Source organism: Rattus norvegicus, chromosome 16, assembly GCF_021556685.1.
Source record: "Rattus norvegicus strain SHRSP/BbbUtx chromosome 16, alternate assembly SHRSP_T2T, whole genome shotgun sequence".
NCBI classification, from domain to species: Eukaryota; Metazoa; Chordata; class Mammalia; order Rodentia; family Muridae; genus Rattus; species Rattus norvegicus.
In genome coordinates this window covers 23209103-23233970 of record NC_141549.1, presented here as the reverse complement: position 1 = coordinate 23233970, position 24868 = coordinate 23209103, and the positions used below count along the sequence as shown (strand labels likewise).

Here is a 24868-nt window from a genome sequence, read left to right as displayed (position 1 = left end):
TTTTATGAACATAATAAGGTAATAACAGAAACAAAGAACAATAAGACTAATTGCATTGAGACTGTGAAACTGTTTGCACTTCCAAGTATAAGTTAACATGCGTATTTTGCAAGGAGTCTTTGAACAGTTTTAGTATGGAAAAGTTTGAATCTTGATTTTGACATTAGCTTGTATGATTTAGGGAATCTTAAACATGGAGGGAATAAGTCATGTGATAGTATTTATAAAATGATTTCCTGATGCAGAGCCCAAATAAAGAGAACAACATAATTGTCCTCTCTTGTGGAGGTAAGTAATCCTAATGAGCACAGAATGAGCTTGAAATACACCTTTTAATTTTCTACCAAACCAGTGTCTAACCTAGCATCCTGGACAGGAATGGATGGGCCTTCACCTGTATGTTCATGTCCAACTGATATGGAAGGCAAAAACCTCCTTTATAGAGAGATAAATAATAGTCACATGGTCACTTAGTTCTATACATTCAGCTAATCTATTGAGATTCAAAGGATCCATTCCTGTGGAAAACTGATCATATGAATGGATATTTGATGGGTGGAGCTTTCAGGAAGACATGGGTCTTGTGGAATAATTAAAAGGTGAATGACTGGTTCCCATGAGTTCCCATGCCAGGTGCAATCACATGCTCTAGATGTTTCTCTGTCATCCATTTTCACACACTGTCTCCATAGCGGGTTGTTCTGTGGGCCATGCTAGTGTGGCCACATGCCAAGCTAGCCCCAAGCATTCCATAGCCTAGCACCGCTTCCTGTCACAGACTCTTCTCACACTCCCAACAATCCAGTGAAGTCATGACTCAACAAACTGTAACCCAGCAACTGTAACCCAGAGTCATATGTTAATTACTTAATGAACAATACATTTGCACAATCAACTTACAACCAATTGATAAGGACATAAACCACCCACTTAGGTAAGATATAGTTAGTTCATCTAGACACACACAAACCAGTATATATCCATCCCTTAAGAATAGCCATAACAACCTATAAATGTAAAGTGAGAAATGTTAATATCCACCTTCATGGAATCTCAGCCTTTCATTGGATGGACTGCAACTCATGGGTTTCTTCTAAGATATATGATATATGCTACACCTGACAAAAAGTTCCTTTGCCTTCATAGCTGGTGTCAAAGGAGGAAAGAAATGGTTGCCATCTTGTAGTAATGACTGACAACTGAGAATCATCCCACATTATGTACCGTGTCAGAGAGATGAATGCCTGAAATGATAACTATGAGTGTGGGTCTTAGTCCACAAATACAATTTAGTAAGGCTTTGAAAAGCTGAAGAATCTTAAGTGGACATTAACTTGCAGAGTTAATCCTAGCAGGCTCTTTTTAAAAACTGCATAGTTTTTTCTTGGAAATGGCATACTTGTGAGCATACTTTTCACATTCATATAAAGTACACTGAACAAATTTTAGGCTAAAATTATATTCAGAATACTGTGGGACCTGTAAGACACAAGTCTCAAAGTATACCCAAAAAGAATTTGCTTTTTATCTTTGCACTCCTCTAGTACTAATGTACTGTTAAGCCTTACCAGGACAAAGGCCTTTCATCTTTAAAAAACAAGACTTCTGAAAATAAAAACAAAATGTGTATTATTACAAGTATAGAAGAATATTACAAATAAAATTATGAAACTCATTTTTAGTATCAATGTCTATGAGAACAATCTATTGAGTACTCTAGAGTAAATATTCATTTGTAGCCAATTACGTCACTTAGAACCAATCCATTCCCTGTATATTTCAAATCAAAGATGGCAGTAATTTATCAAACATCAATGTCTAGAAATAAATACCCGTGAACAATTGTGATGATCCTAACTGAACTCTCTCAGAATGACAGAAAACCCAATCCTTACCAGTATAAAAACAATCAACTGTGATTCCTTTTACTCTGGGCTAATGATTCTTGAAAGAATAACAGATTGGGTCTGGTGGCGCACAACATGAATCCCAACACTGAGGAAGCAAAAGCATATGGATCACTGTGATTCCTTAGACAAAGAAAGCTACAATTTAGTGAGACCATATCTTAACCTAACCCCTAAAAAGAGAAAAACCCAGAGCCCACTTCATGACTCTTGCACCAGTAAACACCCATGGATAAAGAGTTGGCTAAAGGCCAGCATGAGAATACACTCGACAAGAACAAAACAATATAACACACCTGGAGCCCAGCTATCCTACTACATCAAGACCTGGATATGCGAATAAAATCAAAATACAATAAAATGACATTGAATCCAATCTTATGAATATGATAGAGGAATTTAAAGGAGAAATTATCAAATCCCTTAAAATATACAGGAAAATACAATCAAACAGGTGAGCAAAATGAATAAAATATGTCAACACCTGCAAATGATTAAAGAAGCAATAAAGGCAACCCAAAATGATGGAACCTTGGAGACAGAAATACTCCAAAAGAGAACAAGAACAGAAGCACAGCCAACACAATAAAAGAATTGGAAGAGATGATCTCAGGCATACATGATATACTCAAAGAAATTAATACGTCAACCAAAGAAAATATCACCTAAAAAGTTACTGACTCAAAATATTCAGGTAGTCTGAGACACTGTGAAATTTTGTACTAAGGATAATAGGAATTGTTCAAAAGTGAAGAGAGTACCAGCTCCAAAGATGAGAACACATGTTCAACAAAATCATAGAAGGAAATTTATACAACATAAAGGAAGAATGCCTATAAACTTAGAGGAACCTTACAGAACACCAAATTGATTGGTGTTAACAAAAATAAATAATAATCACTCATTCACAAAATGAGAATGGCAGGAATTAACACTCATTTGTTGTTAATATCTCTCAATATCAGTGAACTCATCTTCCCCATTAAAAAGGCACAGCCTGATAGGCTGGATGTGGAATCAGGGCCAAACTTAAGAAAAATAGGAACAGGAGAAGAAGATTCCCAGATGAAAGGCCCAGAAAATATCTTCAACAACATCATAGAAGAAAACATCCCAAACCTCAAGAAAAAGATGCCTACATACACACAAGAAGCTTACAGTACAAATAAGAGTTTACTGTGTCAGAAAATAAATCCTCCAGCTACATAATAACCAAAACATTAAATCCCCAAAACAAAGAGAGAAAATTAAAAAGCCACAAGGAGAAAGAGGCAAGTAACATATTACATATAAAGACAGAACAATCAGAATTATACCAAACTTCTCAACAGAGAATTAAAAGCCAGAAGAGCCAGAGAGATGTCTTACAGACCCTAAGAGACTATAGCTGTCAGCCCAGACTACAATACTTAGCAAAATTTTCAATCAATTTTACTCAAGATGGAGTAAAAAGCTATTCTGTGACAAAACCAAACGCAAACTATATCTTTCTACTAACCCATCACTAATCAGGATGCTACAAGCAAAACTCCAAGACAAGGAGAGTAACTGAACTCAATGAAACACGAGAAACTAATAATCGCATAGTAAAACCAACCAAGAGAAACACATGCAAACCAAAATCAAAATACCAAGTAAAAGCAATCATTAATTATTAATATCTCTGAACAGGAACAGATTCACTTACCAAATAAAAAGACATAGTCTAAGAGAGTAGATGCATAAACAGAATCTATGCTTCTGTTGCATATAGAAATGCAACTCAGCCACAAAGATAATCACTGCCACAGAATAAAGGACTGGACAAAAGGTCTGTAAAGCAAATGGACCCAAGAGTCAAGCTGCAGCAGCCAATCTAATATCTGGTAAAATAGACTTTCAATGAGAAATAATTAAAAGAGATGGGAAAGGACACTGCATATAAATCAAAGGAAAATCCAACAAGATGGTGCTTCAATTCTAAACATCAATGCTTGCGATACAAGTGCATCCTCCTTTACAAAAGAAACATTTACTAATTTTGTTAAAGCTTAAACCACACCTCCAATTCCACACATTAATAGTAGGGGACATCACCTACATATTATCACGTTAATGACCAACAGGCATGTCACCAAAAGAGAAACTAAACTGAAATGTAATGCAACTAGTAGATGACATGAATCAAATGGACCTAACAGATATCTGTGGTGGTTTGCCCTGAAGTTTCTGTATTTTGATGCTAATTCCACTGCCCCAAGGACAGCTGCCTAGTCACATACTCAGAACTCAGATGACTTCACCAGAACCACCTCCCCATTGAATTTGTAAAATACAGGTGAGGGGCAGGTACAGGATAGTAGGAGACCTGACACTGGAGGAGAAGCAAGGATGGGCAGGAGAGAAGCTTGAAGGAAGAGAAGGGGATTAACACAGAGAAGAGGAGAGAGAGGGGGGAGGAGCCATGGCAGGTGATATTAAGATTCTGCTCTGTGTATTTACAGGTTGTTATCAATCTTCCTAAGGGATGGATGGTACCAGGCCTTGTATGTTTAAGTGGCAACTATACCTTACCAATTGGATCAAAGATTATTGTGTTGTGTGTTCTTTTATGTGAGGGTTTGAGTGTAGGAAAATGTGCGGCTGGGCTGTGTTTCCGCCAAGATATCTAGCAGATATCTTGGGGCACCGAGGTACGGACCTAGCGGGGTAAAAGACAACTTTTACTTTTTTATTTTAATATTTTTACAACAACATATATCTATAGAAGCTGTCACTCAAATAAAAAAATATGTATCTTCTCAGCACCTCATGGAACCTTCTCCAAAATTGAACATGTACAGATACAGATCTACAACAGATACAAGAAAATACAAAAACAACAACAACAAAAGAACACCAAAATGCTTTTGTGTCTGATAAGGTCACCATGGACTAAAGTTGGACTATGTCAACAACAAAAACAATGGAAAGCCTACAATCTCATGGAAACTGAACAACTCTATGCTAAGTGACCACTGTTGAAAGAAGAAAAGTCTTTCTAGAATTCAATGAAAGTGAAGGCACAAATCATACAAACTTAGGGAACACAATAAAAGCAGTGCAAAAGGAAAGTTCATAACACTATGTCCCTTCAAAAGAAATGGAGAGATTTCATAATAGCAGCTAATCAGCACATATGCAATATTAAAAATAAAAACAGAAGCATACACGCTCAAGAGAAGATGGTATGAAAATTAAACATAGAAACATGGGAAACAATACAAAGAATGAACAAAACCAAGAGCTGCTTACTCAAAACCACTCTGACATGTCATTTGACACCCATCACAAAAGCAAAGATGAAAAACTCAAGTGAGAGTGAATGCTGGCAGGTTGTGGAGCAAAGGGAACACTAATCCATCACTGATGGACGTGAAACTTTGAACAACAACTTTGGAAATCAATTGGGTGGTTTCTCACAAAACTGAGAGAAAAAAACTGTTCTACCTCAAGGGCCAGCTATAACGCTCCTGGGTGTGTAGTCATAAAGATGTCACACTGTACCAAAGAACCACTTGTCAAACTATGTTCATAGTAGCTTTGTTCATACTAACCAGAATCTGGAAACAACCTGGATGTGCCTCTACTGAACAATGAATAAAGAAAGTGATGTATGGCTCCCAAACCCCGTGGGAGGACCGGACACTTCCAGTTTTTAGCGGGAGTCCGAATCTCGTGCTCCCTGCCTCCAGCTCACTGCTCCCAAACCCCGTGGGAGACAGAGCTCACCGCCCGGACAGGTGGGCACTCCTGAGACTGCAGAGCAGAAGAGACCACCAACACTGCCCACCCCTGCCCATATCCCTGGCCCAAGAGGAAACGGTCTCTGGGTTCCCGTAGATAAGGGCACAGGAGCAGCAGGTCCACTGCGTCTGAGACACCGCAGGAACCTGAAGGGACCAGCCAGATAAACGGTTCTCTGCACCCAAATCCTGGGAGAGGGAGAGCTAAACCGTCAGAGAGGCAGACACGACTGGTAAACCAGAAGAGACTGCACTCTGCCCACATCTCTGACTCCAGAGGAAAACACCAAACGCCATCTGGGACTCTGGTGCACGGGGGGCTCCCGGAAAGGGCAGCGCAGGTCCGCCTGGTTGCTGCCCCTGAGGAGAGATCATTAGCAACACCCCACGAGCAATCTTGAGCCTTGGGACCACAGGTAAGACCAACTTTTCTGCTCCAAGTGACCTGCCTGGTGAATTCAGGGCACAGGCCCACAGGAACAGCTGAAGACCTGTAGATAGGAAAAACTACACGCCCCAAAGCAGAACACTCTGTTCCCATAACTGGCTGAAAGAAAACAGGAAAACAGGTCTACAGCACTCCTGACACACAGGCTTATAGGACAGTCTAGCCACTGTCAGAAATAGCAGAACAAAGAAACACTAGAGATAATCTGATGGCGAGAGGCAAGCACAGGAACCCTAGCAACAGAAACCAAGACTACATGACATCATCGGATCCCAATTCTCCAACCAAAGCAAACACGGAATATCCAAACACACCAGAAAAGCAAGATCTAGTTTCAAAATCATATTTGATCGATGCTGGAGGACTTCAAGAAAGACATGAAGAACTCCCTTAGAGAAACGCAGGAAAACATAAACAAGTAGAAGCCTACAGAGAGGAATCACAAAAATCCCTGAAAGGATTCCAGGAAAACACAAACACTTGAAGGAATTAAAAATGGAAATAGAATCAATCAAGAAAGAACACATGGAAACAACCCTGAATATAGAAAACCAAAAGAAGAGACAAGGAGCTGTAGATACGAGCTTCACCAACAGAATACAAGAGATAGAAGAGAGAATCTCAGGAGCAGAAGATTCTATAGAAAACTATCGACTCAACTGTGAAAGATAATGTAAAGCAGAAAAAGCTACTGGTCCAAAACATACAGGAAATCCAGGATTCAATGAGAAGATCAAACCTAAGGATATAGGTATAGAAGAGAGTGAAGACTCCCAGCTCAAAGGACCAGTAAATATCTTCAACAAAATCATAGAAGAAAACTTCCCTAACCTAAAGGAAGAGATACCCATAAGCATACACGAAGCCTAGAGAACTCCAAATAGATTGGACCAGAAAAGAAACAGCTCCCGTCACATAATAGTCAAAAGACCAAACACACAAAATAAAGAATATTAAAAGCAGTAAGGGAAAAAGGTCAAGTAACATAAAGGCAGACCTATCAGAATCACACCAGAAACTGTGAAAGCCAAAAGGTCCTGGACAGATGGCCTACAGACCTTAAGAGAACACAAATGCCAGCCCAGGTTACTTTATCCTGCAAAACTCTCAATTAACATAGATGGAGAAACCAAGATATTCCAGGACAAAACCAAATTTACACAATATCTTTCTACAAATCCAGCACTACAAAGGATAATAAATGGTAAAGGCCAACATAAGAAGGCAAGCTACACCCTAGAAAAAGCAAGAAACAAATCGTCTTGGAAACAAAACAAAAAGAAGAAAAGCACACAAACATAACCTCACATCCAAATATGAACATAACAGGAAGCAATAATCACTATTCCTGAATATCTCTCAACATCAATGGCCTCAACTCCCCAATAAAAATACACAGATTAACACACTGGATATGCAATGAGGACCCTGCATTCCCTACAGGAAACACACCTCAGAGACAAAGACAGACTCTACCTCAGAGTGAAAGGCTGGAAATCAACTTTCCAAGCAAATGGTCTGAAGAAGCAAGCTGGAGTAGCCATTCTAATATCAAATAAAATCAATTTCCAACTAAACGTCATCAAAAAAGATAAGGAAGGACACTTCATATTCATCAAAGGAAAAATCCACCAAGATGAACTCTCAATCCTAAATATCTATGCCCCAAATACAAGGGCACCTACATACGTAAAGGAAACCTTACTAAAGCTCAAAACACACATTGCACCTCACACAATAATAGTAGGAGATTTCCACACCCCACTCTCATCAATGGACAGATCATGGAAACACTAATTAAACAGAGACGTAGACAGACTAAGAGAAATCATGAACCAAATAGACTTAACAGATATTTATAGAACATTCTATCCTAAAGCAAAAGGATATACATTCTTCTCAGGTCCTCATGGTACTTTCTCCAAAATTGACCATATATTTGGTCAAAAAACAGGCCTCAACAGGTACAGAAAGATAGAAATAATCCCATGGGTGCTATCAGACGACCACGGCCTAAATCTGGTCTTCAATAACAATAATGGAAGAATGCCCACATATACGTGGAAGTTGAACAATGCTCTACTCAATGATAACCTAGTTAAGGAAGAAATAAAGAAAGAAAATAGAGACTTCTTAGATTTAATGAAATCGAAGGTACAACATACCCAAACTTATGGGACACAATGAAAGCTGTGCTAAGAGGAAAACCCATAGCTCTGAGTGCCTGCAGAAAGAAACAGGAAACAGCATATGTCACCAGCTTGACAGCACACCTAAAAGCTCTAGAACAAAAAGAAGCAAATACACCCAGGAGGAGTAGAAGGCAGGAAATAATCAAACTCAGAGCTGAAATCAGCCAAGTAGAAACAAATGGACCATAGAAAGAATCAACAGAACCAAAAGATGGTTCTTTGAGACAATCATTAAGATAGATAAACCCTTAGCCAGACCAACTAGAGGACACAGAGAGTGTTTCCAAATTAACAAAATCAGAAATGAAAAGGGAGACATAACTACAGATTCAGACGAAATTCAAAAAATCATCAGATCTTACTATAAAAGCCTACGTTCAACAAAACTTGAAAATCTGCAGGAAATGGACAATTTGCTAGACAGATACCAGGTACCGAAGTTAAATCAGGAACAGATAAACCAGTTAAACAACCCCATAACTCCTAAGGAAATAGTAGCAGTCATTAAAGGTCTCCCAACAAAAAAGAGCCCAGGTCCAGACGGGTTCAGTGCAGAATTCTATCAGACCTTCATAGAAGGCCTCATACCAATACTATCCAAACTATTCCACAAAATTAAAACAGATGGAGCACTACCAAATTCCTTCTATGAAGCCACAATTACTCTTATACCCAAACCACACACAGACCCAACACAGAAAGAGAACTTAGACCAATTTCCCTTATGAATATAGACGCAAAAATACTCAATAAAATTCTGGCAAACCAAATCCAAGAGCACATCAAAACAATCATCCACCATGATCAAGTAGGCTTCATCCCAGGCATGCAGGGATGGTTTAATATACGGAAAACCATCAACGTGATCCATCATATAAACAAACTGAAAGAACAGAACCACATGATCATTTCATTAGATGCTGAGAAAGCATTTGACAAAATTCAACACCCCTTCATGATAAAAGTCCTGGAAAGAAAGGTATTCAAGGCCCATACCTAAACATAGTAAAAGCCATATACAGCAAACCAATTGCTAACATTAAAATAAGTGGAGAGAAACTTGAAGCAATCCCACTAAAATCAGGGACTAGACAAGGCTGCCCACTCTCTCCCTACTTATTCAATACAGTTCTTGAAGTTCTAGCCAGAGCAATCAGACAACAAAAGGAGGTCAAGGGGATACAGATTGGAATAGAAGAAGTCAAAATATCACTATTTGCAGATGATATGATAGTACATTTAAGTGATCCCAAAAGTTCCACCAGAGAACTACTAAAGCTAATAAACAACTTCAGTAAAGTGGCTGGACATAAAATTAACTCAAATAAATCAGTAGCCTTCCTCTACACAAAAGAGAAACAACTGAGAAAGAAATTAGGGAAACGACACCCTTCATAATAGACCCAAATAATATAAAGTACCTCGGCGTGACTTTAACCAAGCAAGTAAAAGATCTGTACAATAAGAACTTCAAGACTCTGAAGAAAGAAATTGAAGAAGACCTCAGAAGATGGAAAGATCTCCCATGCTCATGGATTGGCAGGATTAATATAGTAAAAATGGTCATCTTACCAAAAGCGATCTACAGATTCAATGCAATCCCCATCAAAATAACAATCCAATTCTTCAAAGAGTTAGACAGAACAATTTGCAAATTCATCTGGAATAACCAAAAACCCAGGATAGCTAAAGCTATCCTCAACAATAAAAGGACTTCAGGGGGAATCACTATCCCTGAACTCAAGCAGTATTACAGAGCAATACTGATAAAAACTGCATGGTATTGGTACACAGACAGACAGATAGACCAAAGGAATAGAATTGAAGACCCAGAAATGAACCCACACACCTATGGTCACTTGATTTTTGACAAAGGAGCCAAAACCATCCAATGGAAAAAAGATAGCATTTTCAGCAAATGGTGCTGGTTGAACTGGAGGTCAACATGTAGAAGAATGCAGATTGATCCATGCTTATCACCCTGTACAAAGTTTAAGTCCAAGTGGATCAAGGACCTCCACATCAAACCAGACACACTCAAACTAATAGAAGAAAAACTAGGGAAGCATCTGGAACACATGGGCACTGGAAAAAATTTCCTGAACAAAACACCAATGGCTTATGCTCTAAGATCAAGAATCGACAAATGGGATCTCATAAAACTGCAAAGCTTCTGTAAGGCAAAGGACACTGTGGTTCGACAAATCGGCAACCAACAGATTGGGAAAAGATCTTTACCAATCCTACAACAGATAGAGGCCTTATATCCAAAATAAACAAAGAACTCAAGAAGTTAGACCGAAGGGAGACAAATAACCCTATTAAAAAATGGGGTTCAGAGCTAAACAAAGAATTCACAGCTGAGGAATGCCGAATGGCTGAGAAACACCTAAAGAAATGCTCAACATCTTTAGTCATAATGGAAATGCAAATCAAAACAACCCTGAGATTTCACCTCACACCAGTGAGAATGGCTAAGATCAAAAAGTCAGGTGACAGCAGATGCTGGCAAGGATGCAGAGAAAGAGGAACACTCCTCCATTGTTGGTGGGATTGCCGACTGGTACAACCAATCTGGAAATCAGTCTGGAGGATCCTCAGAAAATTGGACATTGAACTGCCTGAGGATCCAGCTATACCTCTCTTGGGCATATACCCAAAAGATGCCCCAACATATAAAAAAGACACGTGCTCCACTACGTTCATAGCAGCCTTATTTATAATAGCCAGAAGCTGGAAAGAACCCAGATGCCCTTCAACAGAGGAATGGATACAGAAAATGTGGTACATCTACACAATGGAATATTACTCAGCTATCAAAAACAATGCCTTTGTGAAATTCATAGGGAAATGGTTGGAACTGGAAAATATCATCCTGAGTGAGCTAACCCATCACAGAAAAACACATATGGTATCCACTCATTGATAAGTGGATATTAGCCCAAATGCTTGAATTACCCTAGATGCATAGAACACATGAAACTCAAGATGGATGATCAAAATGTGAATACTTCACTCCTTCTTTGAAAGGGGAACAAGAATGCCCATGGCAGGGAATAGAGAGGCAAAGATTAAAACAGAGACTGAAGTAACACCCATTCAGAGCCTGCCCCACATGTGGCCCATACATATACAGCCACCCAATTAGACAATATGGATGAAGCAAAGAAGTGTAGGCAGACTGGAGCCGGATGTAGATCTCTCCTGAGAGACACAGCCAGAATACAACAAATACAGAGGTGAATGCCAGCAGCAAACCACTGAACTGAGAACAGGACCCCCGTTGAAGGAATCAGAGAAAGGACTGAAAGAGATTGAAGGGGATGAGATGCCATATGAACAACAATGCCAAGCAACCAGAGCTTCCAGGGACTAAGCCACTACCTAAAGACTATACATGGACTGACCCTGGACTCCGACCTCATAGGTAGCAATGAATGCCCTAGTAAGAGCACCAGTGGAAGGGGAAGCCCTGGGTCCTGCGAAGACTGAACCCCCAGTGAATGTGATTGTTTGGGGGAGGGCGGCAATAGGGGAGGAATGGGAGTGGAACACCCATAAAGAAGGGGAGTGGGAGGGGCTACGGAGATTTTGGCCTGGAAACTGGGAAAGGAATAACACTTGAAATGTAAATAAGAAATACATAAGTTAATAAAAAAAAGAAAGTGATGTATACTTTCAAAATGGCATATTATCCCACTATTACAAACAAAGGCAGAATGAATTTTGCAGGTAAATCAATGGAACTTGAGAATATCCTCCGGAGTTCAAACAGGACATGTGTGTTATGTACTCACTTATAGATGGTTATTGGCCAAAAATACAGACACCATGCTATTATCCACAGACTCAGAAAAGCTACACAAGAAGGAATGCACAAGTGAGGATGCCTGAATCTCACTTAAAGGAGTGCATAAAGCAGTCCTAAGAGGAAGACGGAGGGAGTGAACTGAATAGAGAAGAGATACGGAGGGCTATGGGATGGGTTTGGAATCAGGTGTGGGTAAGGAAGAGGAGAGATGGATGGATGGTCCTGAAAGTGAATGGAAATCTGCAACTGACAAGGGTGAAGTTTTTTTTTTTTAATGAAAAAAGACAATGTGGGATACTATTCACCTACTAAAGACAAAGACATAATGACCTTTGCAGGTGAATGAATAGAACTTGAGAATATCTTCCTGAGTGACATAACCCAGACCCAAAAGACATGGATGGCGTATACTCACTTCTAAGTGGATATTAGCAATAAAGTACAGGATATCAATACTATACTCAGGACCAAAAGAAGATGAAGAAGAAAGGACCAAGAGAGGATTTTGAATCTAACTTAGAACATACCGGAAAATACTCAGAGGAGGCAGAGGAAGGAAGGAACTAGGTGGGAGTGGGTAAATTTGAGACAACTGAGTGTTTCAGGATCGGGTCTGGGGAGATACAGGGGAGATGGCTTGACAGCCATGAAAATGAATGGATAGCTGCAGCTGGCAAGGGTGGAGATGTCAAAAAAATTCACTTGGTCATCACATTAGATGCTGATAAAGCCGTTGATAAAATCAAGCACCCCTTCATGTTAAAAGTCTTAGAGACCTCAGTGATCAAATTTGCATACCTGAACCAGCCAATAAACACTAACAACTTATATGCAGAGAAACTTAAAACCAGAGAGTAAGCAAAGCTGCCCACATACAAAAGAGACCTCACAAAATCTACCAAAGAACTCCTACACCAAAGGTGATAAACCCTTACAGAAAAGTGTCTGAATGCAAGATTAACTCAAATAACCAGCAGCCCTTCCTCATGCAACAGTTAAAATGGATAAGAAAAATTTAGTCAAGCAAAACCCTTTACAGTAACCACAGATAACATTAAATAGCCCAGTACAACTCTAATCAAGCTACTTAAAGACCTGCCTGTCAAAAACTTTATGTCTCTGAAAAAGGAATTAACAGGACATCTGAAGATGGAAAGGTCTCCTATACTACAGATGGATAGGATTAACAAGGTGAAAATGGCCATCTTACAAAAAGCATCTTCACAGTCAATGCATTTCTCTTCAAAATTGCAAGACCATTATTTACAGACCTTGAAAGAGCAATTTTTTAAAAAACAAAAAACCCATGATAGCTGATAGATACATAGATGATAGATAGATAGATGATAGATACATAGATGATAGATACATAGATAGATAGATAGATAGATAGATAGATAGATAGATAGATAGATATCTTGAATAATTAAATAATTTTTGGAGGTATCATCATCCCTGATATCAAGACATATCACAGAGCAATCATAACAAAAGCTGTATAGAATTAGTATAGAAACAAAAAGTTGACCGATGGAATCAAATCAAAGAAAAAACACACATACCTACCAACACATGATTTTGACAAAGGCAAAACCACACAATGGGGAAAATAGGAAAGTTTCTTCAACAAATGGTGCAGGTGTAACTGTATGTCTGCATGAAGAAGAATGCAAATAGATCTGTATTTCTCAACCTGCACAAAACTCAAGTTCATGTGGATGAAAGACCTTGACATTGAAGCAGAAACTTCAATATACTGAGGACATCGGTACAGTAGACAATTTCCTGAACAGCACACCACTGTCCCAGCCTCTGAGATCAATGATTGATAAATGGGGACTCACAAAACTTAAAAACCTCTGTAAAGCAAAGGACACCATCAAAAGGACAAAAGAGAAGCCTACATTTTGGGAAAAGATCGTCATCAGTCTTACACTTCACAGAGAAATAATGGTTAAAATATATAAAAAGCCCAAAAAGTTAGACAGCAATAAACCAATCTGAATATGGTGTACAGTGGTAAACGAAGCATTCCCAGCCGAGGATGCTCAGGAGGCCGAGAGACATCAAATGCTCATCTACAGTCATCACTGAATGCAGATCAGAAGGACCCTGAGTCCATCCTACACCAGTCAGAGCAGCCAGAATCAAAACCTCAAGGGACAGCCATGCTGACAAGGATATTGAGCAAAGGGAATATTCCTCCATTGTTGGTGGGAGAGACATTAAAATCCCTTTTCTTTTTTTTTTTTCTTTTTTTCAGAGCTGGGGACCGAACCCAGGGCCTTGCGCTTGCTAGGCAAATGCTCTACCACTGAGCTAAATTCCCAACCCCTAAAATCCCTTTTGAAAAGCAATTTGGCGGGTTTTTTTTCCAAAAAATTTGAAATAGTTTTTACCTTAAGACACAACTATGTCAATCATGGGCATATACCCCAAACTTGCTCCACCATACCACCCAAGCACACTTGCTTAACTATGTTCATAAAACCTCTCCTTGTAATAACCATGGACAGGAGACAACTGAAAAACTGATTAAGGAAATGTGGTATATTTGCACAATGAAATAATACTCGGCTATGAAAAACATGGAATTTGAGAAAACTGCAGGCAAATGGATGGGATTGGCAAACATCATACTGGATGAGGTAACTGAAACCGAGAAGGACAGGCATGGAATGTACTCACTTAAAGGTGAGGACCTTAGCAGCCATAAATTACAGAATAACCAGGCCACAGTGCACAGACCTAAAGAAGCTAAGTAATGAGGGCCCAAGGGAAGATGCATGAATCTCACTCAGGAGGGAAAATGAAATAGATATCAGGATTCGATTGAGGGAGGGAAATTTGTAGGATGGGGAGGGGAACTAAGGTGCAGAGCAGGTGTGGTGTGGGAGCTAGGACAGAAGATACCAGTGGAGAGGCATCTCTGTGGTGAAACAAAGACCAGGAACTATGGGGGCTCTTAGCAGTCTATCTATGGAGCTGAGACTTGCAGAGCCTACTAGCAGCAGGTGATATGCAGTTTTCAGTGGTCATCTTCTGTACCAGGGGAGACTTCCAGGAGAAGGAGGAGAACACCAAAGCACTCAGAAAAACATCAACCCAAAATTTATCCTACCACCAAGATATGCAGGTTAAAATGGAACGGACATTAAGGAGATACCAAACCAATAACTGGACCAACTTGAGACCCACCCTGTGGGAGAGAGCCAGTCTTTGACTCCATTAATGATATTTTGCTATGCTTGCAGACAGAAGCCTTGGATAATTCTTCTGAGAGTCTTCATCAAGCCCTGGATAGAAACAGATGTACACACCCACAGCCAAATAAATATCAGGTGGAGGTTGGGGCGTCTTGTGAAAGAATTGGGTGAAGGATATTGAATTCAAAGGAGGACAGTGCCATTGAAGGTTCAGAAACACAACAAGAAAACCTACAGATTAACCAACAGGGGCCCATGAGGGCTCACAGGGACTGAACCACCTATCAAAGAGCACGTCAGGGCTGCACATAGACCCCATATTCAGAGGTAGCAGACGTGCAGCTTCACGTGCTCTTCATGTGGACTCCTGGTTTACTGAAGTGAGGGCAGGTTCTCATTCTGTTGCCTGCATTTGGATTCCTTTCTGCTAGCTGGGCTGCTTGTGTGGTCACAGTAGGAGAGGAGCTAAAATGTCCGCACTATTTTATCTAGGGTGAATAAGACCAGCTACAATATAGTAAATTTATATATGATATAAAAATCTTACCTTCCAAAAATCTTACATGCTTCACTTCTTTTTTATGTGCTGGTGTTCTTGCACTGTGGCATAGATTTATAAGTTATGGTTATTGCACTATTCATAAGAAAAACATTTAGCGAGCATTTGAAGCCCTTTATATTTCAGTCCCCTGTATCTTAGTTTAGATGTTCACAAACAATGTTTTTTGAAACCGGATCTCACTATGTAGCCATGCTGGTCTGAAACCCACCCCATAGACCATGTTGGACTTAACTCACAAAGGTCTGTGTGTCTCCTACCTCCCACAGTCTGGGATGTAATTCATGGAACTACAGGTCTAGTCAAACAATTTTGAATTTATTTTTCAGCAATTCACTATGACTGTTGACTGGTATCCTTGTGACTTTCTCAAGAGAAAACATGAGGCATGGTTAGCTTTTAAATAGAACACAAACTAAAAGGCTCAAGCATGCATACACACAATCAGTCAATCAATCTCTCTCTCTCTCTCTCTCTCTCTCTCTCTCTCTCTCTGTCTCTCTCTCTCTCTCTGACTCTCTGTCTCTCTCTCTGTCTCTCTCTGTCTCTGTCTCTGTCTCTGTCTCTCTCTCTCTCTCTCTCTCTCTCTCTCTCTCTCTCTCTCTCTCCTCCCTCCCTCCCTCTTAAAAACTCTAAAGAGAATATTTGCCTTGCTCAGGGATGTATGGCAGTAGACTCTTAGGGAACACTAGGAGGAAAGATTCCAGGTCTGCAAGGAGATAAGAACTCCAGAGGACAAACAACAAAGTGAAATAACCTGGACGCCTGGGGCTCTCAGAGACTGAACCACCAACCACAGAACATACACGGGCTGGACTCACACCTTCCCACTCATATGTAGCAGAAGAGCAGCTAGGTTTTCATATGGGTCCCAGTCAACTGGGATGGGGCCTATCAAAAAGCTGTTGCTTATACATGGGATACCTCCTTCTAGCTGAGTTGCCTTGTCTGACCTTGGAGAGAGAGGAAGTGTCTACCCTTGCAGAGACTTGAAGTGCCAGGGTGTGGGGATATATAGGGGATCCATGACTGCTCGGAGGTGAAGGGGAAGGGGAACCGGAAAGGACTGTGGAATAGGGAGACTGAGACAGGGTCAGTGAGTTTGATGTAAAATGAATAAGAAAAAATAAAATTAAATATTTCAAAGAGCATTAAGTTTTGAAAGGAGAGTGAGCTCTCTCTAGAAAGGCTCACCTTAAAGCACAGATCTGTTGTCTGGAAATAATGGCTCAACATAAACATTAGGTAAACATGTGTACTAAACAGGGAATTTCAGCATAATAATTTTATTTCATATGGAAGGGAATATAGCTTTGTAAGATCAATTTTTTTAGAGCTAAACATTCACAAAATCTAGGAGAAGATTTATAATTCTAAAATACCAGAATATGTGGAAGGAAATGAACTATTTATATATCCACATTAAAAGCTCCATCTGAAATGTGACACAAAAATGTCTTGGACTGCAATATCACCAACATTGCTAGTTAATTACGGGATGAAAGTTTACCGAACACCTCCTAGCAAAAGGTAGTTTTCTACTGCATTGGACATTTCAAACAGATCATTAGGAAACACTATTTATTACCTGTGATTATGTAACATATAATTCTAAAGATATGGCTTATACTGTCATTTTTAAGGTCAGAAATTATAAAAACTGTGTCAAAATAAAAAATACTGAAGTAGACCAACAGCTGATCTAGCTTATTCTTTGTCTTGGTTCATGACTCACGAACTGAACTACTGAGCTATGTAGCACTCCTGGTACTGCTGTTCTTTTGTTGTGTTGGAACAGTCTCTTTTCTAGCTCATATTTCGTGTGTAATAAGCTTTCTAAATATTTCTCTGAGTTTTTCAAATCATTTAATATCATATTAATATTCCTGACTTAAGCAATTCTCACCATCAAGAACAGCACTAAGATTGTAGAAGAGAAGAAACTGTACCTGTTTGACACTTGCACGGCCTGTGCATCTGCACTCATTGATTCTAAGAAGTTTATCATTTCAGTCTGATTTTCATATGTTGCAAGTTGCAGTGGTGTCAAGCCATACTGTAAAGAAAACAATATTACATTTTATAAAACAACTTGTTTCTCAACTGAAAGTTCATCACAGATTTTGTGAACATAAACACACACTGTACTGAGTCACAAGGCATCATTTTTCCTACAACACCTGCTGTGCTTTCCACACACAGCTCTCTTCTTCCCTTTGACACATCTTTTGTCTACACAACACTGCATATGAACACCAATCCCTTCCAGAATTTTCCCCAAACACTCAATGGTTCCAATCTTCTTAGCTCCAAAGACTAGGACCTCCATGGACACAACCCCAAAATATAAAGTTTGGTATGCCCCTGTTGAAGGAGTGTGCTCAAGAGGTATCTGGAGCAGAGTTTCTCAATCTGCACTCCAAATATATTTCTTTTCTAAACTAAAAATTATCTCCCAAGGGCAATAGCATCTTCTATGAATACCAAAACTTTTGAAAATCATAAAAATGTTTTGTATATTTTCTCAATGATCAGATTTTCTAATTTGCCTGACACCTCTCTCCTTTCCCAGTCTGCCCTCATCCCTGAGCCAAACACACATCAATACCTTCTTAGCAGCAACCCAGTTCTATATATTCTATAATCATTAAACTTGAAATGTATTTCTTTTTCTTGTTGGTGTAGATGTGATGTGATGTGTGTGTGTATGTGTGTGTGTGTCTGTGTGTGTCTGTGTGTGTCTGTGTGTGTCTGTGTGTAATCCTAAAGCCTATAATCTTGAATTTCAAACTTAAAGTCAACGCTGAGACAAAATATGCTATTCTGTGGGTTTTTTGGCACTAATTATAAATACACACACACACACACACACACACACACACACACACACACACACATATTTAAAGAGAAAAAGCGTTCCTCTGAACACATTCAGTGAGAATGCTTGAGGTTCTGCATGTAGAAAATAGGTCTGAGTGTCCCAGCTAGAAGTAGCTAGAAGTGCATTGGGAATGAAGTTGAATGACCTTTACCTCTGTTTTGGCTTCAATATCTACGTTGTACTCCAGGAGCATCTTTACAATTGCTATGCTGCCCCTGGAAATGGCATGGTGAAAGGCTGTATTCCCACTGTAATCCATCAAATTTGGATTAGCATTGTGCCTGAGCAATACACAAACACAATGTGTGTTGTCCCGCTGCGCAGCCTGTGGAAATTGTACAAAGAAATACATCTTCACTTCAAGGAAGCCAAGGGAGACATTTCTACAATGGCACTGAATAGTTTCTCTGAAATCAGACAGAGTTTTAGTTATTCATATTTTCCCTCCATTTTGACACAAGGTCTTCTTAAATACTCCAGGCTTGACTCATTTAATGATCTCCCCACCACATCTTTTTCCAAGTGGTAGAATTAAGGGGTTCTACCAACCCACCTAGATGTCCTAAGCACTCAGGTCTGTGCTGGTTGGCTGTCACAATGCAGAGATTGCTTGTTTGCTTAGATTTTGTTCTTTTTGCCAATGTGATACATGCTTAATACACCTGGAAAGATCCTCACTTGAGGAATTGGACTGGCCTCTGGGGCACTGTGTGGAACTATTTTTTTTTATTTAGACAGAAGTAGGAAAGCCCAAGGTCTTGTGGTAGGGGCATGCCTGAGTTCAAAGTTGTATAAAAAAAAGCTGACCAAACCTGTGTAAAAGCCATGGAAAGCTGCATTCTCCCCTGATCTCTAGTTTAGTTCTTCCCCCCAGTTCCTTATTTGAGTTCCTGACCAGGTTTCCCATGAGGATCAACTGGGATGAATAAATGTAAGCTAAATAACTTTTTCCTCTCCTGAGTAAGTTTTGGTCTGTGTTTTCTCACAACAACAGAAACCAAACAAGGACACCTCTAATCCATTTCATACCAAAACAGATGGCCAATAGCTACCTTAATCAACGGTGTGCAGCCTTCATCATCCTGGATGTTAATGTTGGACTTATTTTCTAATAACAGTGTCACTACATCTGGATGGTTGTGGGCACTCGCATAATGCAGCGATGTCCTGCAAATTGAAAACACATTTAGCAACATCTCTGAATTCCCAGTAAGACTATCATCACCTGTAAGTACTACATAATATGAAGGTGATTTCTATCTGATGGAAGAAAGTAACTACAATGTTCTTATTTATTGAGGTCTACTCGAATGTTCATTTACTGTGCTAGGGATATGGTACATGACTCTTCCTATTTAAGGCAGGTGTTCTATCCTGACCTTCTTCGCTGCTCAAAGCAGCCTGTCTGAATCCTAGAAAAGTTCCCAAATTGATCTCAGCTTGAATTTAAATCATACTCTAATATCTGGAACTTACTAGTTACTCCTCGGTATTTTCAGGAGCTCCATGACTCCATGTCCCCATCCAAGGGATGAACATTAAACATATCTTAATAGGGGCTACTCTGATGTTTCAGTTCGAATGGGGAAGAAATCTGCTACAACACTACAAGCATTTCCAGCTCCTGAGAGCTCAGCATTTCCTGATCATGGTAATGATTTCTCTTCCTAGTGATAACAAACAGAACTATTCTGTGAGAGAAAAACAGGATTTTATCAGCAGTACACATAAAAAAATTCATATAAAAGAAGTTTACATTTCTTAATCCTCCTATCTTATCTATTGTGGTTACCTTCATTTTCATTCACATTTTACCCTCTCTAAGAATGGAAGGTCATTTATCCTTTTTATTATTTTACAACTATAATTAGCAATACTTTTAGCACTTTACAAAATTAAAGGTAATTATCATGCAACCCATTGTGGCCTACATTAAACAAAATATGTCACAATCAACAGGTAAGTGGCAATTTTACCGGTCACTTGCATCTATGTACATTTTTAACAGTGAACAAAATATAAGCCCTCAGTCCTCAATACTTTCTTTTATTTTTATTTTCACATTTCATTTTTTATGCCCATATGTAACACTTCTATACTCGGTATAGAAACAAGGACCTCATGCTTTGCCGTATATTGATCAATGTGCCCATGGACTCACACCAAAATCAGGTAAATATTGCTACAAGGTAATAACCTATGGTGGCATAGCTGCCTTGCTTGAGATTCATAGAGGTTCAGTAAAATGAAAGAAGGGTTCCAAAGAGTAATGTTCATTTCATGTTATATTTAAATTTATAGAATGTAAGGAAGCTTGACTGGGCAGAGAAATGAAGTTTTACAAATGGGAAGATCTTGAGAGATATTAGAACGTGTATTCTACACAGGGGATATCTAAGTTACATGTGGGGAATAAATGGACTGACAGAATGAAAAATTACCATTGGACAATTCACTGTTTTTAAAGAAAATATTCAATGAACAGAAGAATATTTTAAAACTAAACTTCATTCTTGTATTCTTTATATGAAGCTCCACCTTAAAGACTAATTAACATCTTAGAATAACAAAATGATCAAGAAGCATGTGAACTAGGGAAAATATGCTGGTGTGTCATCGATTCCCCTTCAACCATAAAGACAGGATATAAGAATGAGGTGCTAACCTTTAAAAGTCTTGGAAAAATCAGGAATTCAAAGCTTACTATAAACATAGGAAAAGCAATATACAGCAAACCAATAGCCTACATCAAACTAAATTGAGAGAAAGTTGAAGGAATACCACTAAAATCAGGGAGTAGTCAAGGATGCCCCCTTAAACAAATTCAGCAAAGTGGCTGGATACAAAATTAACTCAAACAAATCAGTAGCCTTTCTCTATTCAAAGGATGAATAGGCTAAGAAAGGAATTAGGGAAACAACACCTTCAGAATAATCACAAATAAAATAAAATAACCCAGTGTGACTCTAACCAAGCAAGTGAAAATCCTGTTCGGTAAGAACTTCAAGTCTCTGAAGAAAGAATAGAAGATCTCATAAGATGGAAAGATCTCCCATTCTCACAGATTGGCAGGATTAACATTATAAAATTGGCCATCTGTCCAAAAGCAATCTACTGATTCGACGCAATCTCCATCAAAATTCTAACTCCATTCCCAATGGAGGTAGAAAGAGCGATTTGGAAATTCACTTGCATTAACAAAAAAACAGGATCCTGAGAACTATACTCAACAAGAAAAAAAAATTCTGGGGGAATCACCCTCCCTAACCTTAAGCTGTATTACAGAGCAATAGTGATAAAAATGTTATGATACTGGTACAGCGATAGGCAAGTAGATCAATGGAATAGAATAGGAGACCCAGAAATGAACCCATACACCTACCTATGGTCACTTGATTTTTAACAAAAGAACTAAAACCATCTAGTGGGAAAAAGATAGCTTTTTCAACAACTGGTGCTGAATCAACTGGCACTCAGCATGTAGACTGCAAATCAAACCTTTCTTATCACCCTGTACACAGTTAAAATCCAAGCAAATCAAGGATCTCCACATAAAACCAGATATACTCAACTTAAAAGAAGAAAACATGGGGAAGAGCCTAGAATACATGAGCCTGGAATACTTGGGAAAATTTCCTGAACAGAACAGCAATAGTTTATTCTCCAAGATCAAGAATCAACAAATGGGACCTCATCAAATTGCAAAGCTTCTGTAAGGCAAAGAGTACTGTCATTAGAAAAAAATGGCTACTAACAGATTGGAAAAGATTTTTATGAATCCTACATCTGATAGAAGGCTTACAACCAATATACACATAGAATTCAAATAGTTGGACTCCAGAGAATCAAATTACTCTATTACAAAATGGGGAGCAGAGCTAAACAAAGAATTCTCAATTGAGGAATATCAAATGGCCAAAAAGAACCTAAAGGACTGGTCAACATCTTTAGTCATCAGAGAAAATGCAAATCAGTACCACCCTGTGATTCAACGCCACACCAGTCAGAATGGCTAAGATCAAAACTCAGGCAACAGAGGTAGGCGAGGATTTGGAGAAGGAGGAACACTCCTCCTTTGTAGGTGGGAGAGCAAGCTGGGACAACTCTGGAAATCTGTTTGGAGGACCCAGCTTTACACACTCCTGTGCATATACACAAAAAGGGCTCCAACATAAAACAAAGAAACATATTCCATTACATTCACAACAGCCTTATTTACAATAGCCAGGAGCTGGAGAGAACCCAGATATCCGTTCATCTAAAGAGTTCACATGGAAAGACCCCTGGCTTCAACTGCATATGTAGCAGAGGATGGCCTTGTTGGGCACCAATAAGAGGAGAAGCTCGTGGTCCTGCCAAGGCTCTAGCCCCGGTGGAACGGAATGCTAAGGCAGGGAATCCGGAAGGAGTGGGCAAACGGGTGGGGGTGAACCCTCATATAAGAGGAGGAGGGACGATGAGCAAGGGGGTTCATGGTAAGAACCCACACACACACAGAGAAAAAGGAATGAGGGGCTGGGGTAGTTGTTAAAACTCAACTGGTAAAGCATTTGTCCTGAAAACCTGACTGCTGATCTTGGGATAAGGGGATCCGCAAAGGTCACTTGCCTACAAGTGTGAGGATCAGTGTGCTCCAAGACAGTAAATAAAGCACACCATGGACTTGCTTGAGTGGAGTCTCCAGAACAGAGGGACGATGGGCTGGAACCCACAGGGAGGCCTGCTTGCCTGAGCTCAGGCCTTAGAACCCCATGGTGGTACAACATAACTAGCAGTCGACATTGTCTCTGACCACCACACCCTAAGCTCCACACGTGTGGGGCACAGGAAGTGAGATGAGGACAATCTCTGTCCTTCACATGTGTATCGATGTAAAAACAACAGTACAGAAGGTGATTACATGGGAGCATGGTCACAGTTCCAGTTCTAAATGTCTTTGATCCATTATTATTTTATACTATATTATTATATTGTATCATATACATTATATTATATTATACATTATTATATTGCATCATATTATGTATTAAGAAAGTCGTCATAGAATCAGGGGGAGTGGGAAGTGGGATGGAAGAGGCAGGACAGGATATAACATTGAAATGTAAATGTATGAACTATCTAATAAAAATGAAAAAACAGAAAACAACAACAACAACAAAGAAGAAAGAAAATCTAGATAGGGGTCTTGGCAATAACAGCTCTAGTTTTGTTTAGTAGAGAACTCAGTTTGATTGCTAAGACACACAGGGCAGCTCACAACTGTCTATAGCTGCAGTTCCAGGGGATCCTGCACCAGGTTCTATCACAATGGTACACAGAAAATACACAGAGGCAAAACAACGGTATTTATGTGTGTGAGTGTGTGTGTCTTTTTGTATGTTTACAAAATGTAAGGGTTAACATAAGAATAAAATTATGTAGTTTCATTAAGGCCTAGGAGCTGCTGTTCCACAGTGTGGAGGTCTCATACGACTAAGAGCATTTAGCAGGTATAAAACCCAGGGGTCCCCAGTGAAAATGAGCCTATGTATGACCACTCTCTACCCTCAGATTGTAGCCCTGGAAGTTGATTTGTCTTCCTCCTTAGCCCTGAGTGTCCCTAGCAGTTCCTACCCTCCTCCTTTTACTCCCCTCATCAATTTGAAGCCCCATTACCTGCCCCTCCAATCAGATTCATCCACATGATGATGACACTCATGGATCATACTTTCAATTTTCTCCACGTCCCCAACACAGGCCGCTGTTTGTAATCGACCCACGGGATCATACCCGATCAGATAGAGGGGAAATTTCGTCGTTTTCTTTTGACGCAGGCATCCAAAACCAGGACAGGAGCGCCACAGACGGGTGTACCAGCGTCCCCTTCTGGGGAACTTCAATGCCAGAGCATCATATTCAAAATCTTCCTCCATTATGGAGCGCTAGGGCCGCCCAGGACCTTCTTACTCTCTCTTCCCTCCCATTTAGCTAATCTCCACCTCCCAAATTATACGATAAGAGTTTCCTAAAATCACCAATTCTTGCCAAAGAAGTGTAGGCAAGACCTGCTCGTTCAGGGTTAACTGAACTATACTTCATCACCTAGTAACACAGCTGCACT

General features: G+C 39.6%; 1 protein-coding gene across 1 annotated transcript in view; it reads right to left on the bottom strand.

Moving 5' to 3' along the window:
• Positions 1-24868, bottom strand: part of LOC134482345 (uncharacterized) — a 30868-nt gene extending 6000 nt beyond the window's left edge. Inside the window, exons 1-6 of the mRNA XM_087589373.1 lie at positions 24424-24868; positions 19821-19935; positions 18920-19093; positions 17837-17943; positions 15876-15928; positions 1569-1605 (exon numbers count right to left, since the gene is read on the bottom strand). Of these exons, the coding sequence (XP_087445499.1) occupies positions 1569-1605; positions 15876-15928; positions 17837-17943; positions 18920-19093; positions 19821-19935; positions 24424-24680 (743 nt within the window). The 5' untranslated portion in view covers positions 24681-24868. The remainder of the gene's footprint in view (positions 1-1568; positions 1606-15875; positions 15929-17836; positions 17944-18919; positions 19094-19820; positions 19936-24423) is intronic.